This window comes from Xenopus tropicalis, chromosome 1 (genome assembly GCF_000004195.4).
Source record: "Xenopus tropicalis strain Nigerian chromosome 1, UCB_Xtro_10.0, whole genome shotgun sequence".
Classification (NCBI taxonomy): domain Eukaryota; kingdom Metazoa; phylum Chordata; class Amphibia; order Anura; family Pipidae; genus Xenopus; species Xenopus tropicalis.
In genome coordinates, this window is record NC_030677.2 from 92695915 (window position 1) to 92713257 (window position 17343).

Here is a 17343-nt window from a genome sequence, read left to right on the forward strand (position 1 = left end):
AGACCTTTCTGCTGAAGCTTACTTAGTGGTAACTTTTTCTTCCCCTTAAAAATAAATATGTGTGTACATATTGATGTGGACCTAAACGTCGGCTAATTTTCTTTTTAATGATGCACTTTTTACATTTAATTTGTGTGAATCCACACTAAAAGAGACTTCTTTCCAAACTCAGAGAAAATGCAGGTGAAGAGAAGCCGGCACAGTCTCGCCATTTCTTCTTTTCTCTGCACTGAGAGTCATTGTTTCGACCTGTGTACAGAAACAAAGAGTGAGTTTTGCCCAAAAAAATGCGAAAGTATGCATTTCTGTGCTGATATTCGCTCTGAGTGTCTGCACACAGGCAAGGCCCGGATTTAGGGCGGCAAAAACATAGGGGCGGCATGTCGCCCCGCCGCAGGCAAATTTTCAAATTTTGCTCCCATACGGAGAAAAAACCCTAAATTGAACAGAAGAACTGAGTATGCCACAAAATATAGTGACAGGCCTTTGTTTGAGATCCTTTGGCAGTTACACAATACAAATTTATAACAATTTGTAAGTTAGTCGTCTGTAGAATTATAGACCCATTGCCACAATGAAGGAAAGTTCTGTGGAGCTTGTCCCAAGCAGTACGGCATGTCATGTTTGTATACCCTGAAACTGTGCAATTTCAGGGAATATCTCTAATATTTTACTTAAAGATGATACCTCTGCTTAATTTAACTAGGTATGATTTTATACCTAGTTAAATTAAGCAGAGGTATAATGTCTAAGTAAAATATTATATATATTATATAGTACCAGTTGTAGACTTTGCTTATAGACTTTCTTGGGGACTTAGTATGGTCACAAACAGTCAGTGCTTAAAGGTGGCTTAAGGTTTTGGCACAAAATAACTTTAATTACACAAATGTTCTGCAGTCCGAACACTGTGGGTAAATGAAAAATTGTTTGTTGCAAATGAAAAATTGTTTGTTCGGAATAAGGATTTTTCTAATTAAATATATTTTTTTCCATTATTGATTTTTATGATGTCCCCGAAATGTGTTTTATATCTGGTTAATTATTCTGTGTCTATGTAGTCAAATTCCACTCTTTTAATATGTATTGCTTGTTAAATATTGCTGCTTAGCTTGCTGGTACTACACTAGTTATTGTTATTGGTTATTCTCTTAACAGAAGTAATTTCCAGCACCTTGTTTCTGATTTATCCTGCTCCCTTGTTTGCTTTTCTCTACAACCTTTCCACATGTCTTTTTTCCACTCTCAAAAAGTCTGATCTCTCCCCCCTGCCACCTTTTTGTTTGCTGGCATATTTCCATTGCTTACACACGTTCTATGGGCTTAAAGGAAAAGTAACACTAAAATTTTTTAAGTGAAAAAGCTATTCTACCCTGCACCAATAATTGCCCTATCCTGCAAACCCCTTAGTATTTTGAAGGCTTTAAAAGAAAATACCTGTTAAAACTTGGCTTCCTGTCAATTGAACTAAGGCAATACGGCAAAGGAAGGAGCAGGCATCAACTATGCGAGGATCGATTGATCGAGCCTAGCCTTCCTTCTGTATAGGAAGGAGTCAGGCTAGACTCGATCAATCGATCGTCGCATAGTCATTGTATCCTGCTACTCTCATTGTAGTCATTGTAGTGTATTGTGTCCCGCCTCTTTATACTCTTGTGTTGCTATAATGATATTGTTTTTATTCTGGATAAGGTTGTTATTTAATCCTATAAACATCAGTGTAAATTTCAGTCCTCCCACTGCTAAAAAACTACATGCAGTGAATGTTTACAAAAGTGTAATATCAGGGTTAAAATGTAGTTAAAAATTGACCAAATGTAGCTGTTTGCTGGCCAGTAGACTTCAATAGATGGAAGTGAGCATCAGGACCCTGTGGAGCATAAACTAAAATGGGCTCCTAGGAGATTTGTGTCAAAAAGGTGCTGCTATTTACACTTTTTGTACACAAAAATATGCAAGCCACAAACACCCTTAGGGCTAAACTTATAGGCTGTAATATGTCAGATCAGATAAAGTCGGATGAAGCGTTTTGTTCCTTTGTTTACACACGACGGTTAATGTATTTCAATGTGAAAAAAGTTGCTCTGACTAGATTTGTCAATATCGAGTTGGACATGGACGCACCAATTTGTGGTATGCGTGTTGTTGATCCAACGCCATCCTTGATGTTTAGCCCTTAATGGAATTAAATTAGACATATCATTGATGAAGAAGAACCTTGGGGTTCCTGTGGATAATAAACTTAGTTGTAGGAAGCAATGCCAATCAGCATAAGGTAGGTCCAGCAAAATATGTCCTTTATTAAAAAGGTATAGATTCACAGTAGAAGAGAGTAATTAATAATTCCACTTTACATTAGGTAATGAGAGCCCATCCCACAAGGGCTTACAGTCTATAGGGAAAAGACCTAAACCTCATAAACCCTTCATGTTGTTAAACTTGTGTAAAATTTAAAGAAGGAATTTTGCTTTTACCAAATGGGTTAACAGGGGCCTCCCCTCCCAGAACCAGTCTTTCAATATAAAGGTACACAAATGTCTACTTTACATTAAAAGAGAACAATGACTCTCTCAGAGAAATGTAGATCAGGCTCTGGCACTTAAATCACTCTATGTTCCAGAGAAGAAAAAGTCCTTTTCAGACAGTACATGTGCTTGCAGAACAAAGCTCCATTATAACTCTCCTCATTCCTGCTACTCTTATTCCACACCACCCCCTCCTATGTAGGAGGAGAGACAGGGACAGAAAGAGGAATTTAAAACAAAGAGAAAAGAGTCTACAATAAAAAGAGCCACAAAGCTACCTGCATATTAAGAGGGTAGCATTTTAAGAGGATGTTGCTTGTGTATTATAGACAATAGAAAAATATTTAAAAGGTTGCTGTCATCACATTAGGCAATGGCACATGGGTAATTTTAAGTGTTTTTTTCTGCAAGTGTTTTGTAGCTAAGTGGATAGAGTGAATTTCCTTTATTTATTGGTATGGAAATACCTTAATGCACAACATGCACTTTTATGACTGGCAATTATCACTCAAAAAAGCAACAGTAAATGCAACCAAGTGTCCTGTGTGCATTTGCCTTTAGAGGTCAGACATTATGTATTTCTATAGTTTATGTCTCAACTAGACTAAATGCAAAACACAGAGCAGATTGATGTTATTCACAATCGTTCTTGCTCCCATACAATACATGTTCTTAAAGGACAAGAAAAGGTACAGAATAATACTGCATCTGAAATGTGAAAATGTGAAAACATTTGAAAAGTGGAACTTACAGCACTGCTGAAATTCATGTCCTTGCTAAATATTTATGCCTTTTTACATTTTGAATCTGCCCACTGTGCCTGGGCAAGAGCATGTGCACAAGCCTCCAGGGTCGGACTGGGCCGCCGGGACACCGGGAAAAATCCCGGTGGGCCCCGGCTCTAGTGGGCCCCCAGCAGCCCAGACCCGAATCTTGCAGCGCTCACCCTGTCCAACCACACTTCCCCTGGCGCGTTAAATTTACGCGCTCTGGTTAGGACGTTGGGTGGGGGCCCTGCGAGGGGGGTTAGGGGGGCAGGGTTAGGGGACACCTGCAGGGCCCCTGGGGCAGGAGCCCCGGTGGGCCCTTCACCCCCCAGTCCAACCCTGCATCTTGTGCACTGCAATCTTTTTTTCTGTTTTTGCCAAACAGCTGGAGGAACGTACATATTTTTCTATGTTTGTGCCATTATAAAACACTTATTTGAAAATTCAGTTTTCACGGAACTCTTCCCCTTTCTCTCTGTATAAACAGGGCAATTTGTTCAGAGATTTCTAACTACTTTTGACCAAAAAAGACCCCTCCCATATCTACCCTTTATTTATTTATACCCATTGCACATTGCACTTGCTTCATAAATGAGTCCTCTTATATATTTTATTCTCATTGTTAAGCCAACTGTAGGCATTCCAAGGAGCAGTGCACCATTTAGATTTAGGGTTTTTGATCCTGCTTTGTCTTGTGGGACAGTGGTTCTGATACTAGTGTAGGGGTTTGACAAAAATGGGCCCCGTAGGATGGACACCCCTAGTATAGGCCCCAGGGTGGTGCTGGTTAATGGGACACGTGGTATGGGTGGTCAGTAGTTAACAGGGAGTATCCCTGCAGTTCGGGTTATAGCCACAGGGTGGTGTGTAAGGTTATATAAAGGGATGCAGCCAGGTGCTGTGAAGTTCCGAGTACGGGGACTGCCTCTGGATAGAGGTGCTCCAGATATCCAAGCTTAGTAAGCAGTTTCGTGTTATAGGACACTCTAGGAGTGCCATGTAGGGAGTAATAGCTAGAATGGGCGGATATTGCCCCTCCAGGAGTGGTAGAGGGGTTAAGACCCCCCAGCATTACATCAGCTGGAAGATCAGGGCACACAGTGTCTAGACAGGTGGATCAAGCCCCTACTAGATGGGAGATTCCTAATCTGAGGGTGCTCAGCCGTGAGTACCGGGGTGAGTCCTTGTGGTGGGTCTGCCTAGCATGAGTACCGGGGAGAGCCCCCGGTTCTGTACCGGGGGGAGCACCTAGATAGGATCACCTGGCGGGAGTACCCTGGGACCCAATAGGAGAGAGGTTCTCTATGAGTGGAGTAAAGGAGAAGATGCCCTGATTTTAGGTGTTACACTCCTGGAGAGGTCTGCACAAATAAAGATTCATCTGGTTCATCATAACCCTCGCTGTTCAGCTTATTCATACCCAGGATCACTTGCCAAGTCGGTAAGAAGTTACCCCAGGGAGGGGCAAAACTGCCGGGAGTAGAGTGGATCCCCCCTAGAGGGGATGAATTACAGTATTAAGTCCCAGGGTGGGGAATACAATCCAGTATTATCCCTGGTTGGAGGCACACCATTAAAGGAAAAATACCTGTCCCCCAATAGTAAGCAGGGCTCAGGACTCCTGTAGCGCCAAAGTAACATTCAGTAGCAGCACTGCCAACTAAAGTGGGCTACACTTGGAATAGGATAAAATAGTCTGCTGGAAATAGTTTCCCTCATGCTAGCTAGAATGAAAAGAATGCATATATTCACTTCTCTCAGCCCTGCTTTTTTTTTTTGACCAGGCTGAGAGAAGCGGATCTGCTTGCCTACACTCCTCTGTGTGCCTGCATTAAAAACTACGGCAACTGCCTGAGTGCAGGCACACAGAGTAAAGCGGATTGGCACACGGAGGAGTGTAGGCAAGCATATTCACTTCTTTTAGTCTGGCCCAAAAACACAGGGCTAAGAGAAGCAGGTATACGTACCATGTGCCCGCTCCTTAGGGCATATTCACAAAAAGGGGCAAGGTGCAAAAAACAGAATCAATATTTGATTTTTTTTACACCTCGCTCTACATGCAATGCTGTCTGCACTCTACACAGCTGCATAGAGAAGTGGTGGAATATAGGGAGCACATAAATGTCATTCAAGAAAAGCAAGTAGTGAATTCAAGGTGCTAAACAGGCCAGGATTTGTGGTGAGGCCACAAAGGCCCAGGCCTAGGGCGGCAAAAATGTAGGGGCGGCATGCCCCGCCACAGCGCAATTTTTAAATTTTGCTCCCATATGGAGCAATGGGGACCTCTCCCCCAGGGCGCCCCCATTAGAAATCCGGCGCTGGTGCTAAAGAGCACTGTATTTACCTCATGGTAAATACAAGGCTCTTTGGTATTCATAGTAGACATTAACGGGATTATGTAATAAAAGGCACTAAGTTTGCCCAGTAGCAGTAACCCATAGCAACAAATCAGCAGTTAGCATTTACTGGTCACCTGTTATAAAAGCAAACATCTTATCGGTTGCTATGGGTTACTGCTCCTGGGCAAACTTAGAGCCTGTTATTGCATATAGGGGTAACTTAACACTCTCAGCACTATGGTTTGCGTCTTGAGCTGAAAGTGCTTGGTCAAGTCCTTAGTTATGGGACTCTAAGCAGTCCTTAGCGCGCCTGCACTTGCACTTAGCACTTGTGAGCCGTATTATTATGTGCATGGCCCTCTGGTGCAATTTTTTAAGTATTGTTGCATTTGCACCTGGGGAAATAGAAAATATGTTATTTTCAGATCCCCTATTGTTTCATATCGCTGTGTAAAACTTGTTGGTGTTATTTTATCTCTGTAAAAATCCTTTGCCATGGTTCTGTATTTTACTTCTATGTATTTTCAGAAGCTACTGTACAGAGCTTACCATCAGTGGGTGTTAGACTAGTTACAATTATTGTTCTTGAATACATAATGGAAATATATCAAAGGAAGTGTGTCTGGGCTTAATTAAATATTGATATAGATGTAAGAATACATGTACATACAAGTGTGACATTGGTGCTAAAGTTTTATGTGAAAACAGCCCTAAAAGAAAAGGATAAATATGCAGGATACAAGGTAAAGATACAAAACAACTTCCCAGGGTGTTTGTTTCTATAGTAAGTATTCTACTTTCTATTGCATGCTATCTTATATACTGGTAGAAGTAAAGAAAATGTAACATGAGAAATAGCAGGAACACTACACCTTGAATCCAGTTGTGATATATATTTTTGTTACAGATTCAGGGATTATGTTACACCCTAACAAAAGTGGTTTCAGTGTATAAAGCTCTCAGTCCTAAATTAGATCTTACTCAGTTTACTAATGAAAAATGTGGCCAAGAGACAATGCAGTCTTAAGAAAAAAAGAGACACAGTCTTTTATACAGATATTTGTTCAGATATTCAAGCATAGATTTGTGGAAAGGCCACAAAGGCCTGGGGCTAGGGCAGCAGAATTTTAGGGGCAGCATGTACTGGGGACACGCAGAAAATGTGATAGCTCTTTAAATCTCCCGTGTGCCAATCCCCAGTGTTCCGTATGCAAGAAAAAAAAACTATGTGCATGCCTGCGTGCGCATGGGTTTGACACCGGGGAGAGGGCGGGGAGGGAGGCAATGAGCTACTCAGGCCTAGGGGCGCATGAAGTTTAAATCCGGCCCTGCAGATATGACATCTATTCTGGTTAAGTAAGGGTTGGGGTTCGGCTGTTCACCACCTGCATACAAACGCTCCTTTACATTCCTGTACTGACAAGCACTATGTCAGTTTGTGTGTATAGAGTTTTGCTATCAAATAAAAATGAATTATGCCGTTAATATAATGTTACTGTTTAATTTGAAATCACCTGGTGAGCCACATGCATATCCTGTATTACAGGCTAGTGTTTGCACTAATGCTGGCTGGATGACTGTATTATTTTTCTTTTGTAGTTAGCAAAGATGTTTAATTACTCCAAGTGGAAGAGGGTGTGCGATGTGCTGTTTATCATCTTTGCAGTGGTTTTTATTGTCACTCGACTGGTTCTGCTTCCAACAAGGTGAGGAGCTTTAATGTTGTCACATTACCAGCTAGTGTTAAGAAATATAGTTTCCTTGAAAGGTTTTTTGTAGCTTTGTTGTTCATCAGAGCAATTGTTGGAGGAAGGATTGCGCAGGTTTGATTTTTGGTTGTGTCAAGATCACATTGATTTTAATTTAATCATTTGGCCCTAGGACCACTCTTTCTGTTAAAGGAACAGTAACACAAAAATATTTAAATACCTTATAAGTCACAAAACATCTCTAACATTAGGTCTAGCCTTTCCCTGCTTGTGGCAGGAGCAGTGATAACTCTTCCCCTTGTTGTATAGGTTTAGTAAACATTCCCAGATTATCTGGGATGGAAAATAAGGGTTCATTCCTTACTAACCTAACTAACCTCCCCAAATCTTACCCCTACTGGCCTTCAGTCTGTACCTCTTAGTCAATGCTTTGGACCCCCTGTGCTGCCCCAGCAGTTAATATTTCTGTATTAGGTTTAAAGTCAATGGTTTATATGTATTTTCATTGTTACACTGCCACCTAGTGCAACTGCAACTTGTTTACTTCTAAGTCTGTATACCCTCCCATCCCCTTCCTTATGTGTGATGTCAGTTCCTCCCATCATGCCATTCACGTTCCTGCTTTCCATGTGTGAGGAGCTACTCCAGGGGTTGGGAAAGCAATATTCTTTTTGACCTCCAACATTTGGTCATCCATTCCAGCATTTGTCCATCCACCCCAACATTTGTTCACCCACAACAAATAGAGAACCTTTTGTTGATTCCAAGTGTCTGGTGAGTTCTGCTATCTGGCAAAGATTGCCCACGGTGGTTGTGCCCAGGTCCATACAGGCCCAGGAAGAGAGGTCTCAGGGGAAACTCTTATCACAGCTCATTATCACAGCAATTGGAGTCAGAAAACCCCCTATTGTAGGGAGCTGGTCCCACAGTTTTGAAACCACTTCTTTAAACTTATTTCCTTATTCTGAATATGATATATATTTATAAATATGTTAAAACAGAATTAATTATGTCAATGGATTTTGATGAGTTCCCCAACTATTTACAAAGACCAAAAACTATCCCAGCAGGGAAACATCAATTGAAGAACTTCCACTTTCTATTGGGGGATAAAATATTCAGGGTCAGACTGTCACATCGAGATACCAGGAGAAATCTGCCCATTGATGGCAGCAATAGTGGCCGTTGGTGGTGTGGGTTGGCAGCAGCAGCAAATTGCAGTCAGTATTGGTGGGGGACCTTAGAATTTGCTAATTTTAGAGGAAAATAAGAGGGCTTTAAGCAGAAGGTTTACTGTGGAGTTCAGAGCTTTAGTGCTTGTGATATAGACCCTGCACTGCCTATATCAAAAGCACTAAAAATGGGCTTTAGACCAAAAGTATAAAAAACCACTAGAGGATGTAGTTCAATAAAAGTATTTACCAGTGGCCCTGCTTGCAAATACTTAAAGTGAAGTATTTTTGAAGGTCTAATTGCATGATATCGTAATTTTTCTTGTGTAACATCCTTTGCTTTTTTCTTTTCCATAGGGTTATTTACAGCACTTACTACTTCTCCATGGAAATATTTCAACCATTTTTTGGATACTATTTTTTTAATGTGCTTTTAATGGTCCTTCAGATTCTTCATGTGTTCTGGGCTTATCTAATCCTACGCATGGTTTACAGATTCACATTTGTTGGGACGGTAAGACACCTACATGTGACAAGGAAACCACAGTTTTTGCAGAATAAAATACACAGGGAATTATATATTATTGAGGCTGCAGCCTGTTAATCGTGCAGTAATCCTCAAAATCTGGCATGAGCTGTTGACTGGAGAACCAACCATCTTACTGTTTTCAGTTTCTTAAAGGAATTCTGTCATGAGAAACATGTTTTTTTCAACAGAGTTTCTCCAGCAGAATCCTGCATTTAAATCTGTTTTTCAAAAACACAAACAGATTTTTTTATATTTAATTTTGAAATTGTGACTCCTCCAGTTACATAGGAGTAGGGGAAACAATAGGTTACCTGAAAGCAGTTCTAATGTGTAGCGCAGGCTCTTTCTGAAAGCTCAGAATCAGGCACAATGCACTGAGATGGCACCTACACACTAATATTACTACTAAAAAAATAAATTTGTTGGTTCAAGAATAACATTTTAAATGAATTGAATGATTTGCTATGTAAACAGTGTAATTTAGAAAAAAAATGTATACCATAAAAATCATGACAGTATCCCTTTAACACTAGATTTACTAGGCCTGCGCAAATTTGCGTAAATTCCCTGGACCTCACACCTACTAGCATCCCTGCTGAGTTTTTTAACATGCCGTTAATTCATTTAAAATGTTATTCTTGAATCAACAAATTTATTTTTTTAGTAGTAATATTAGTTTAAATATAAAAAAATCTGTTTGTGTTTTTGAAAAACAGATTTCAATGCAGGATTCTGCTGGAGAAACTCTGTTGAAAAAAACATATTTCTCATGACAGTATTCCTTTAAGAAACTGAAAACAGTAAGATGGTTGGTTCTCCAGTCAACAGCCCATGCCAGATTTTGAGGATTACTGCACGATTAAAGATAGATATAGACATAGATTTATGGAGCTTGTGAAATGTGTAAAAATATCTTTCTTCCCAATGGAAAAATATTTTCCTTTCAAATCATTTTCTAGCTACTATTCCACAGCATATACTATCCATGATTTCCTTCTTATTAAGATTAGCATGTTATGGCCAGTGGTTTTGCCACAAGGAGCAACTGAATAGTTAGGTTATTGAGCAGTTTCAGCACTAAATGATGTTTGTAAATAGTTTATTGCCAAATTTTTAATTGCATTTTTGTTTTTATAGGTGGAAAATGATGTAAGAAGTGACATTGAAGAGAGTGAGGACAGTGGACAAGAAAATTTTAGGCCTCCTGAGAGAGAAAAGGGATCTAACCACTGGAGAAGTAGGAACAATAATTGTGTCCCCCACAAACCTGCTGAAAATGGTGCTTCCCAAGTCATAAATGGCCACTCCAAGACCAGTTAACCCTTGCTTTTACCTGTGGACTTCCCTACAGCCAGACTGCACAGAGTCTGACATATTCAAGAAAAATTTTATGTCTGATTATTCCCTATATTGCAAGAGACACAAGTACATTCTATGGCAGAATCATGCATTGTGGATGTATTTGCCTGTGAAGTGGTTATAGAAAGTGTATGTAGTGCTCTAATGTACACAGCTATTTGGGGTTTTCTACCTTAGTAACTGTAGACCTAACAATATATGTGGCTACTTCAAATGCTTACCACTGAGGCATACTAAAATGTTCTGGGAAATACAGTAAATGTTCACAACATATCCTTAGTGCATTCTGTTGCAATAGACTGAATAATTCTATTTCCTTGAATCCGTTACAATTTCTTTAATTAAACATAGCAGGACAATTATTACATTATCATCATGATCATATACATAGAATAATGAAAATGTTGTATAGTTTGGCAGTGACTTACAAATATGTGTGATGTGTAAATAACATGGGTGTAACAACAAAGAAATAACTACTGGAACAAAATTACACAAAAGTAAAATAGTGGTACCTAAGTTTACTGTTATGGAACAAACTTGCAGTAAAGCACATTTTGGAGTTAGAGGATTAGTCCCAAATCAGAGTTAAGGTTAAGATTAACTCATTTGGCAAGGTCAGCAAACAAGCAGATCTCCCCTAGGAACAAACAATTGAATTACAACAAGTATAGGAGCCGTCAGACTGAGATCCGCATGAATGAGCCAATGCAGTCTCAGATTAGATGGGAAAATTGAACCTGCCTCGTAAATGGGCAGATAAGTTGCCAAATCAGTCTATAGGGCAGGTTAAATCAGCAGGTATGGCCACCTTTAGGTTTGGCAAACAACTGTTCTATGGGTTTTAAAGACCACAACAAAATTGTTAAAGTATTATGGTGCCTGTGCCTAAAAGTTAATTGATCCAGAGGAAGGCGGAAAAAAAACATCAAAACAAACATACAGACCATCTCTGGATCAACTTTGTTCTAAAAGTTAACTTTAGCATCTGATGTTGGGGAATTAGGTTAGTGTTCATTCATACTATGAATGATTAGTAGGGTTGAAAACAAGCTCATGGTTTGGTGCAAGTAAGTCATGGCTTTTCACTTCCATCTCAGAAAACCAGTTCTGTGCAGCACTTGCTTTGGGTAATTTTTATGCTGGAAAGGTAAGTGGCCTTCCCCAAAACGTTGTTACAAATTAGGAAACACACACACACAATTTTGAAGAATGACTGTATGTTATGGCATTAAGGTTACATTTCTGGAATCAGAGGCTCTAGCTTATACCATGAAAAACAACTTCAGCGAACTGTAAAGGTGGCATTACACATAAAGGCAGGTAGTTTTCTCCTAACACCAGTCAAGCTCAGACCATGTCAAGCTGATAACAAAATGGGATTCATTACTCCAGAGAATGTATTTCCACTGCACAGTCCAATGGCAGCAATCATTACACACCTGAAGCTAACATTTGTTATTGGGCACAGTTATATTTGCGTAGTGCTGCTTTCACCAGTGGAACCCCACATTCACAAGCATCCAATAAATAGTTATTGTGCTGACTGATTCCAAAAACAGTTTGAAACTTGCCAGGGAGTGTTCTAGTTGAGGACATGTATGTATATAATTATGTATGTATGTAATTTTATGCACTACATACTTCAGCACTCTGCAATTGCTTAATGTAAGTTTGTTTCGACTACCACTCTCTGGTTGTTCGAGTTTCTTTTCCCACCTCTTGGGTTGAGTGGTCAGAAGCATGTGCAGTTGGTCCTATTTTAACTACACATGCTCTTGTCAGAATCTTTATGCAAATCAAAGGACAGTACTGAAAATATTATGAAATCCATACTTTATGCGCTACTAAAATAAATAGAGGAATCTTCAGGCTTTTTTCTCCACAGTTATATTTTTCCACCTAGAACCAACAAAAGGGCTATCTCTGTCTCTAGAGTGGACTTTATTGCATGCCATTTCAATTAGATCTATAGGTTATCCCCTCAGTTTTTCTTTAAAATCTGCTTCTTGTACATCAGTAACCTTTAAGGATGAACAATTCAGTCTATAATATAAAAATTGGCTAAACAGGATACTTCCAATTGTGTGACAGGGGTGACAGCTTTCTGCAATCATATTTCCCACAGTTATCTGAAAAAATGTGTGTTTTGATACTTTAATTAGAGGTATTGCCTTTGAGACTAGCATCCAGGAACTCCATATTCATTTCATTATTGGTCAAGGCTAAAAATTTGATTAAAAGTATTGCAATTCACAGTAGTAGGGTTCTGAAGCAAACACACAACTTTTACCAGGGCAGGGCAATAGTACATAATATATTAATTACTTTGATACACTTTTATTTTTTGGTGTTACTGTTACTTTAAGGGGTGGTTCACTTTAAATTAACATTTGGTGTGTTATAGAATAGCCAATTCTAAGCAACTTTTCAATTAGTAATGATTATTTTTTATAAATTTTGAATTATGTGCCTTCTTCTTTTGACTCTTTCCAACTTTCAAATAGGGGTCACTGACCCCAGCAGCCAAAAAACTATATTCAATTATGATTGCTTACCTGATTTCTTATCTAATAGCCTGGACTGGTGTTCATATTTCCTAAAAACTGCACCAGCCGAGGGTATTTCTGTAGAAGATCCATGTGTTTATCTTGTTCTTCATTTTGTTCCTGTCTGGGCAGGAGCATGTGCAGTATTAAGGGGCGAGTTGTCTAGCAATCAAGTGGATGCAGATTTTATAGTAATCTGAATTTAAATGCTACTCCTGGCTACTAAAAATGAAATAGTAACATAGTAACAAAGTAAGTTAGGTTAGACACATGTCCCTTAAGTTTAACCTGCCTAATTGCTAGTGGATCTAGCAGAAGGCAAAAAAAACTCTTCTAAAGCCTCTCCAATATGCCTCGGGAGGAAAAAATTCCTGACTCCAAGATGGCAATCGTTCAGTCCCTGGATCAACTTGTACTAAGAGCTATCTCACATACCCCTGTATTGCCTCACTTGCTAAAAAGCCATCCAGTACCTTATTTAAGCTATCTAATGTATCAGCCAGTACGACTGATTCGGTGAGTGAACTCCACAGCTCTTACTGTACAAAACTGTTTCCGAATATTAAGATGGAACCTCCTGTTTTCTAATCAGAATGGATGCCGTTGTGTCTGCTGAAACTTGGATTTGTGTCATCTGCAAACACTGATTCATTACTTACAACCCTGCAGCACCACCCTCTGCAGACAATCCTGTAGCCAGTTTCCTATCCACTAAGTCCAACAGACCTTAGTTTGAAAAGCAGTCATTTTTGGAGCACTGTATCGAATGCTTTGGCAAAATCCAAATAGATCTAGTGCATCCCCACTGTCCAGCTTCTTAACCTTATCATAAAAAGCAATCAAATTTGTCTGACATGACCTGTCCTTAATAAACCCATGCTGATTACTGTTCATAATGCCATTTTCCAGAACATAATTTTGAATGTGATCCCTTAACAAGCCTTGCTTATATGTGTGGTGATATTTCTGCCATTAGAAGAAGGCAGCAGGAGCTTAGGGAGATTAATTTTTGGCTGAGAGATTGGTGTAGGGAGTTGTCTTTGGGTTTCTGGAAAACTGGGCTGATTTTTCAATCTGCTACAGGCCCTTTGCCAGGGATGGGCTTCACCTCAATGATGATGGTGCAGCTGCTTTGGGGGAGAGAGTGGCTAAAGGACTGGGGGAGATTTTAAACTAGACATGGGGTGGAGGGTGCAGTGAGTAATTCTGTGGAAGATAGGTTAGATAAATTAGAAGGTATAGGAAAGGAAAATGGAGGAGGAGACTTTCTTGGGGGTACTGATAATAACAGGAAGGACCATAAGTTGTATATGCAAAATTCTCACACTGGTACTAGTATTAAGAATATGTTTACAAATGCAAGGAGTCTGACATGTAAAATGCGAGAGCAGGAGGTGCTGGTAAAGTAATGAGCAAATCTGCCCCATTTCGGTTTGCCGAAGAAATTACAAAATATTGCTGAATCATTGCTCATCACTACTGGTGAGGAAAATATGAGGAAATAAAATGTGATAAAAAATACAAAAAAAAAGTTTTTAAAGTATATGTGTAGTTGAGAGTGTGGCCCCATTGAATTATGGTAACAATTTGGTTAAAAGGGATACAGAAAAGGCAAATGTGCTAAACCAGTTTTTACTTCAGTTGAGGAGCCAGTGTGCCAAGAGCCACCCAAAAGCTGCAATGTTGGCTCAGCTCAATCTAGTCAGTGGTTGATGCAGGATAAGATACATAAAGGTTAACTCAAAGTTAATGTGAACAAGGTACCAGGGCCAGATGGAATACACACGTACTGAGAGAGTTTAGTTCAGTTTTAGTGAGGCCTCTGTTTCTGATTCCCTTCCGGTATGGTACCTATGGTTTAGAGGAAAGCTGATGTCATTTCTATATTTAAAAAGGGAGTAAGATCTCAGCCTGGCAATTATAGACCAGTAAGTTTGACATCCGTGGTGGGCAAGTTATTTGAAGACTTGTTAAGGGATCACATTCAAAATTATGTTCTGGAGAATGGCATTATGGGCAGTAATCAGCATGGCTTTATGAAGGACAGGTCATGTCAGACCAATTTGATTGCTTTTTATGATGAGGTGAGTAAGAAGCTGGACAGTGTGGTTGCAGTAGATCTATTTGGATTTTGCCAAAGCATTTGATACTGTGCCCCATAAACGACTGCTTTCTAAACTAAGGTCTGTTGGTCTTGAAGTGAAGAAGTGAAGTTGTTTGCACATGGATAGGGACTTAGGGGTAGGTATTATAAGTAATGAATCAGTGTTTGTAGATGACACAAAATTCTGAAGCCCAATTAATTAATTCCATGCAGGATGTGATGTTGTAATGGCAGATGCTGTTAATGCCTTTAAGAGGAGCCTGGATGAGTTCTTGAACAAGCATAGTATCCAAGGCTATTGTGATACTAAAATCTACAGTTAGTATTAATGTCTGTATATATAGTTTATGTATGTGAGTGTATAGATAGGTTAGTATGGGTTTACGTGTGTTGGGTTTACTTAGAAGGGTTGAACTTGAGGGACTTTGGTCTTTTTTCAACCCTATGTAACTATTTGGCATCCTTGCAGCAGGATTGTGACAAACTGGGTGGCTAAGTGGCAGATGAGATTTAATATTGATAAATGTAAGGTCATGCACCTGAGATGTAAAAATATGAAAGCCACGTATACCCTTAATTCAACTGCACTAGGCAAATCCATAATGGAAAAGGACTTTGTAGTCCTTGTAGATAATAAACTAAAAATAATAATAAAATAAAAATCAGTGTTTGCAGGTGACACAAAATTCAACAGCCCGGTTAATTCTATCCAGGATGTGGCATCCTTGCAGCAGGATCTTGACAAACTGGCAATCTGGGCGGCTAAGTGGCAGATAAGAGTTAATGTCCTTGTACTGCAGGACTTCATATAATTTTGTAGATAAATGTAAGGTCATGCACCTGGGATGTAAAAATATGCAAGCCCCGTATACCATTAATGGGACTGCACTAGGCAAATCCATAATGGAGAAGGACCTTGGAGTCCTTGTAGATAATAAATGTGGCTGTAGCAAGCAATACCAGGCAGCAGCTGCAAGGGCAAACAGGGTTTTGAGCTGTATTAAAAGGGGTATAGATTTGAAGGAGGAGGGGGTTATTTTCCACTTTACAGAGCGCTGGTAAGGCCCCATCTAGAACATTTCACAATGAGATCATAATGAGGATCCTAAAAGGCCAGTCAAAAAGGGCCAGTGTTAAAGGGATGCAATCTCCAGATTAAAGGGCAAATCAAATATCCGTATCAAAAGCATATCCCAAACTCAACACAAAATTTCAAAAAGAAAAGTCACATTTTTTATTCAAATATAAATGTTAAAAACATACAGACCCCACAAAGAGCCACCTTACACGTTTTGTACCCTTCCGATACTTAGTCATAGGCAGTTGTGTCCCTGTAGGTTCCAAAGCACACTTGTAAACATATAGTTACACCACCCATGGTTAAAAACATTACTAATTAAATGGAGACACAACTCCCTTCATTACACACGTTTTATAAATACATTATCAGGGCTCTGAATAATTCATACTATGTCAAAATCAACTCACATAAGGGCAGATTCACTAAAGTGCGTTAAAACGCGCGCTATTTATAGCATGCGGTAAAATTTTTATCGCGTCGAAATTTTCGCGACTTAACGCATGATTCACTAAAAGCATACTTGCGTTAATTTACGCACGATACTGCATACGTTATTTTAGTTGCGAAGACTATTTTCGTGCGGTATTTGACGGTACATGTGCTAATCAATGCCCCGCATATAAATAGTAGCCGCATGTAAATAGTAGCTGTATGTAAATAGTAGCCGCATATAAATAGTTGTGCGAATAAACGCACTCCATAGCCATACATGCCTATACTTGCAGAAAATTACTGTACTGAAAATGACCATTTCCCTGCAAACTGGAGGCTACATCACTCTAGGACCAACACAGACTTGAATTAATCCCACTGCAAAGTCCATATTTTATTTCCAAAAGCTCATTAACTGTACTTTTCTATAATTACCGCCTGCCTCAAGTAGGTGTTAATTTTCGCATAGACTAATGCGATATTTAGCGCGTCTAAGTGTTTGTGAATCATGTGTTATTGTTATTTTGGCGCACGAATTAACACACGCGGTTGCGCATAAATTAACGAATGCAATTAACGCATGCGGTAATACTGTAGTGAATCGCGCGTTAATTTAGTGTCTATTTTAACACAAAAAATCGTGCGATAAAAATTAACGCACTTTAGTCAAAACTACCTCCATTTACTGTCCATAAGTCGCACTTATGCATATAGCATTGCAATCAAACAATTATTTTTGCAATATCCCATTAACTAACTCTCCACTGCAAAGGTGTA

General features: G+C 39.4%; 1 protein-coding gene across 2 annotated transcripts in view; it reads left to right on the plus strand.

Moving 5' to 3' along the window:
- cers4 (ceramide synthase 4) overlaps positions 1–12089 on the plus strand; it is a 37029-nt gene extending 24940 nt beyond the window's left edge. For both annotated transcript variants that reach the window (XM_031903758.1, XM_031903761.1), the window contains 3 exons: positions 7231–7337; positions 8870–9026; positions 10179–12089. In XM_031903758.1, coding sequence (XP_031759618.1) covers positions 7231–7337; positions 8870–9026; positions 10179–10361 — 447 coding nt within the window. In that variant the 3' untranslated portion in view covers positions 10362–12089. The remainder of the gene's footprint in view (positions 1–7230; positions 7338–8869; positions 9027–10178) is intronic.
- The last annotated feature ends 5254 nt before the right edge of the window (positions 12090–17343 follow it).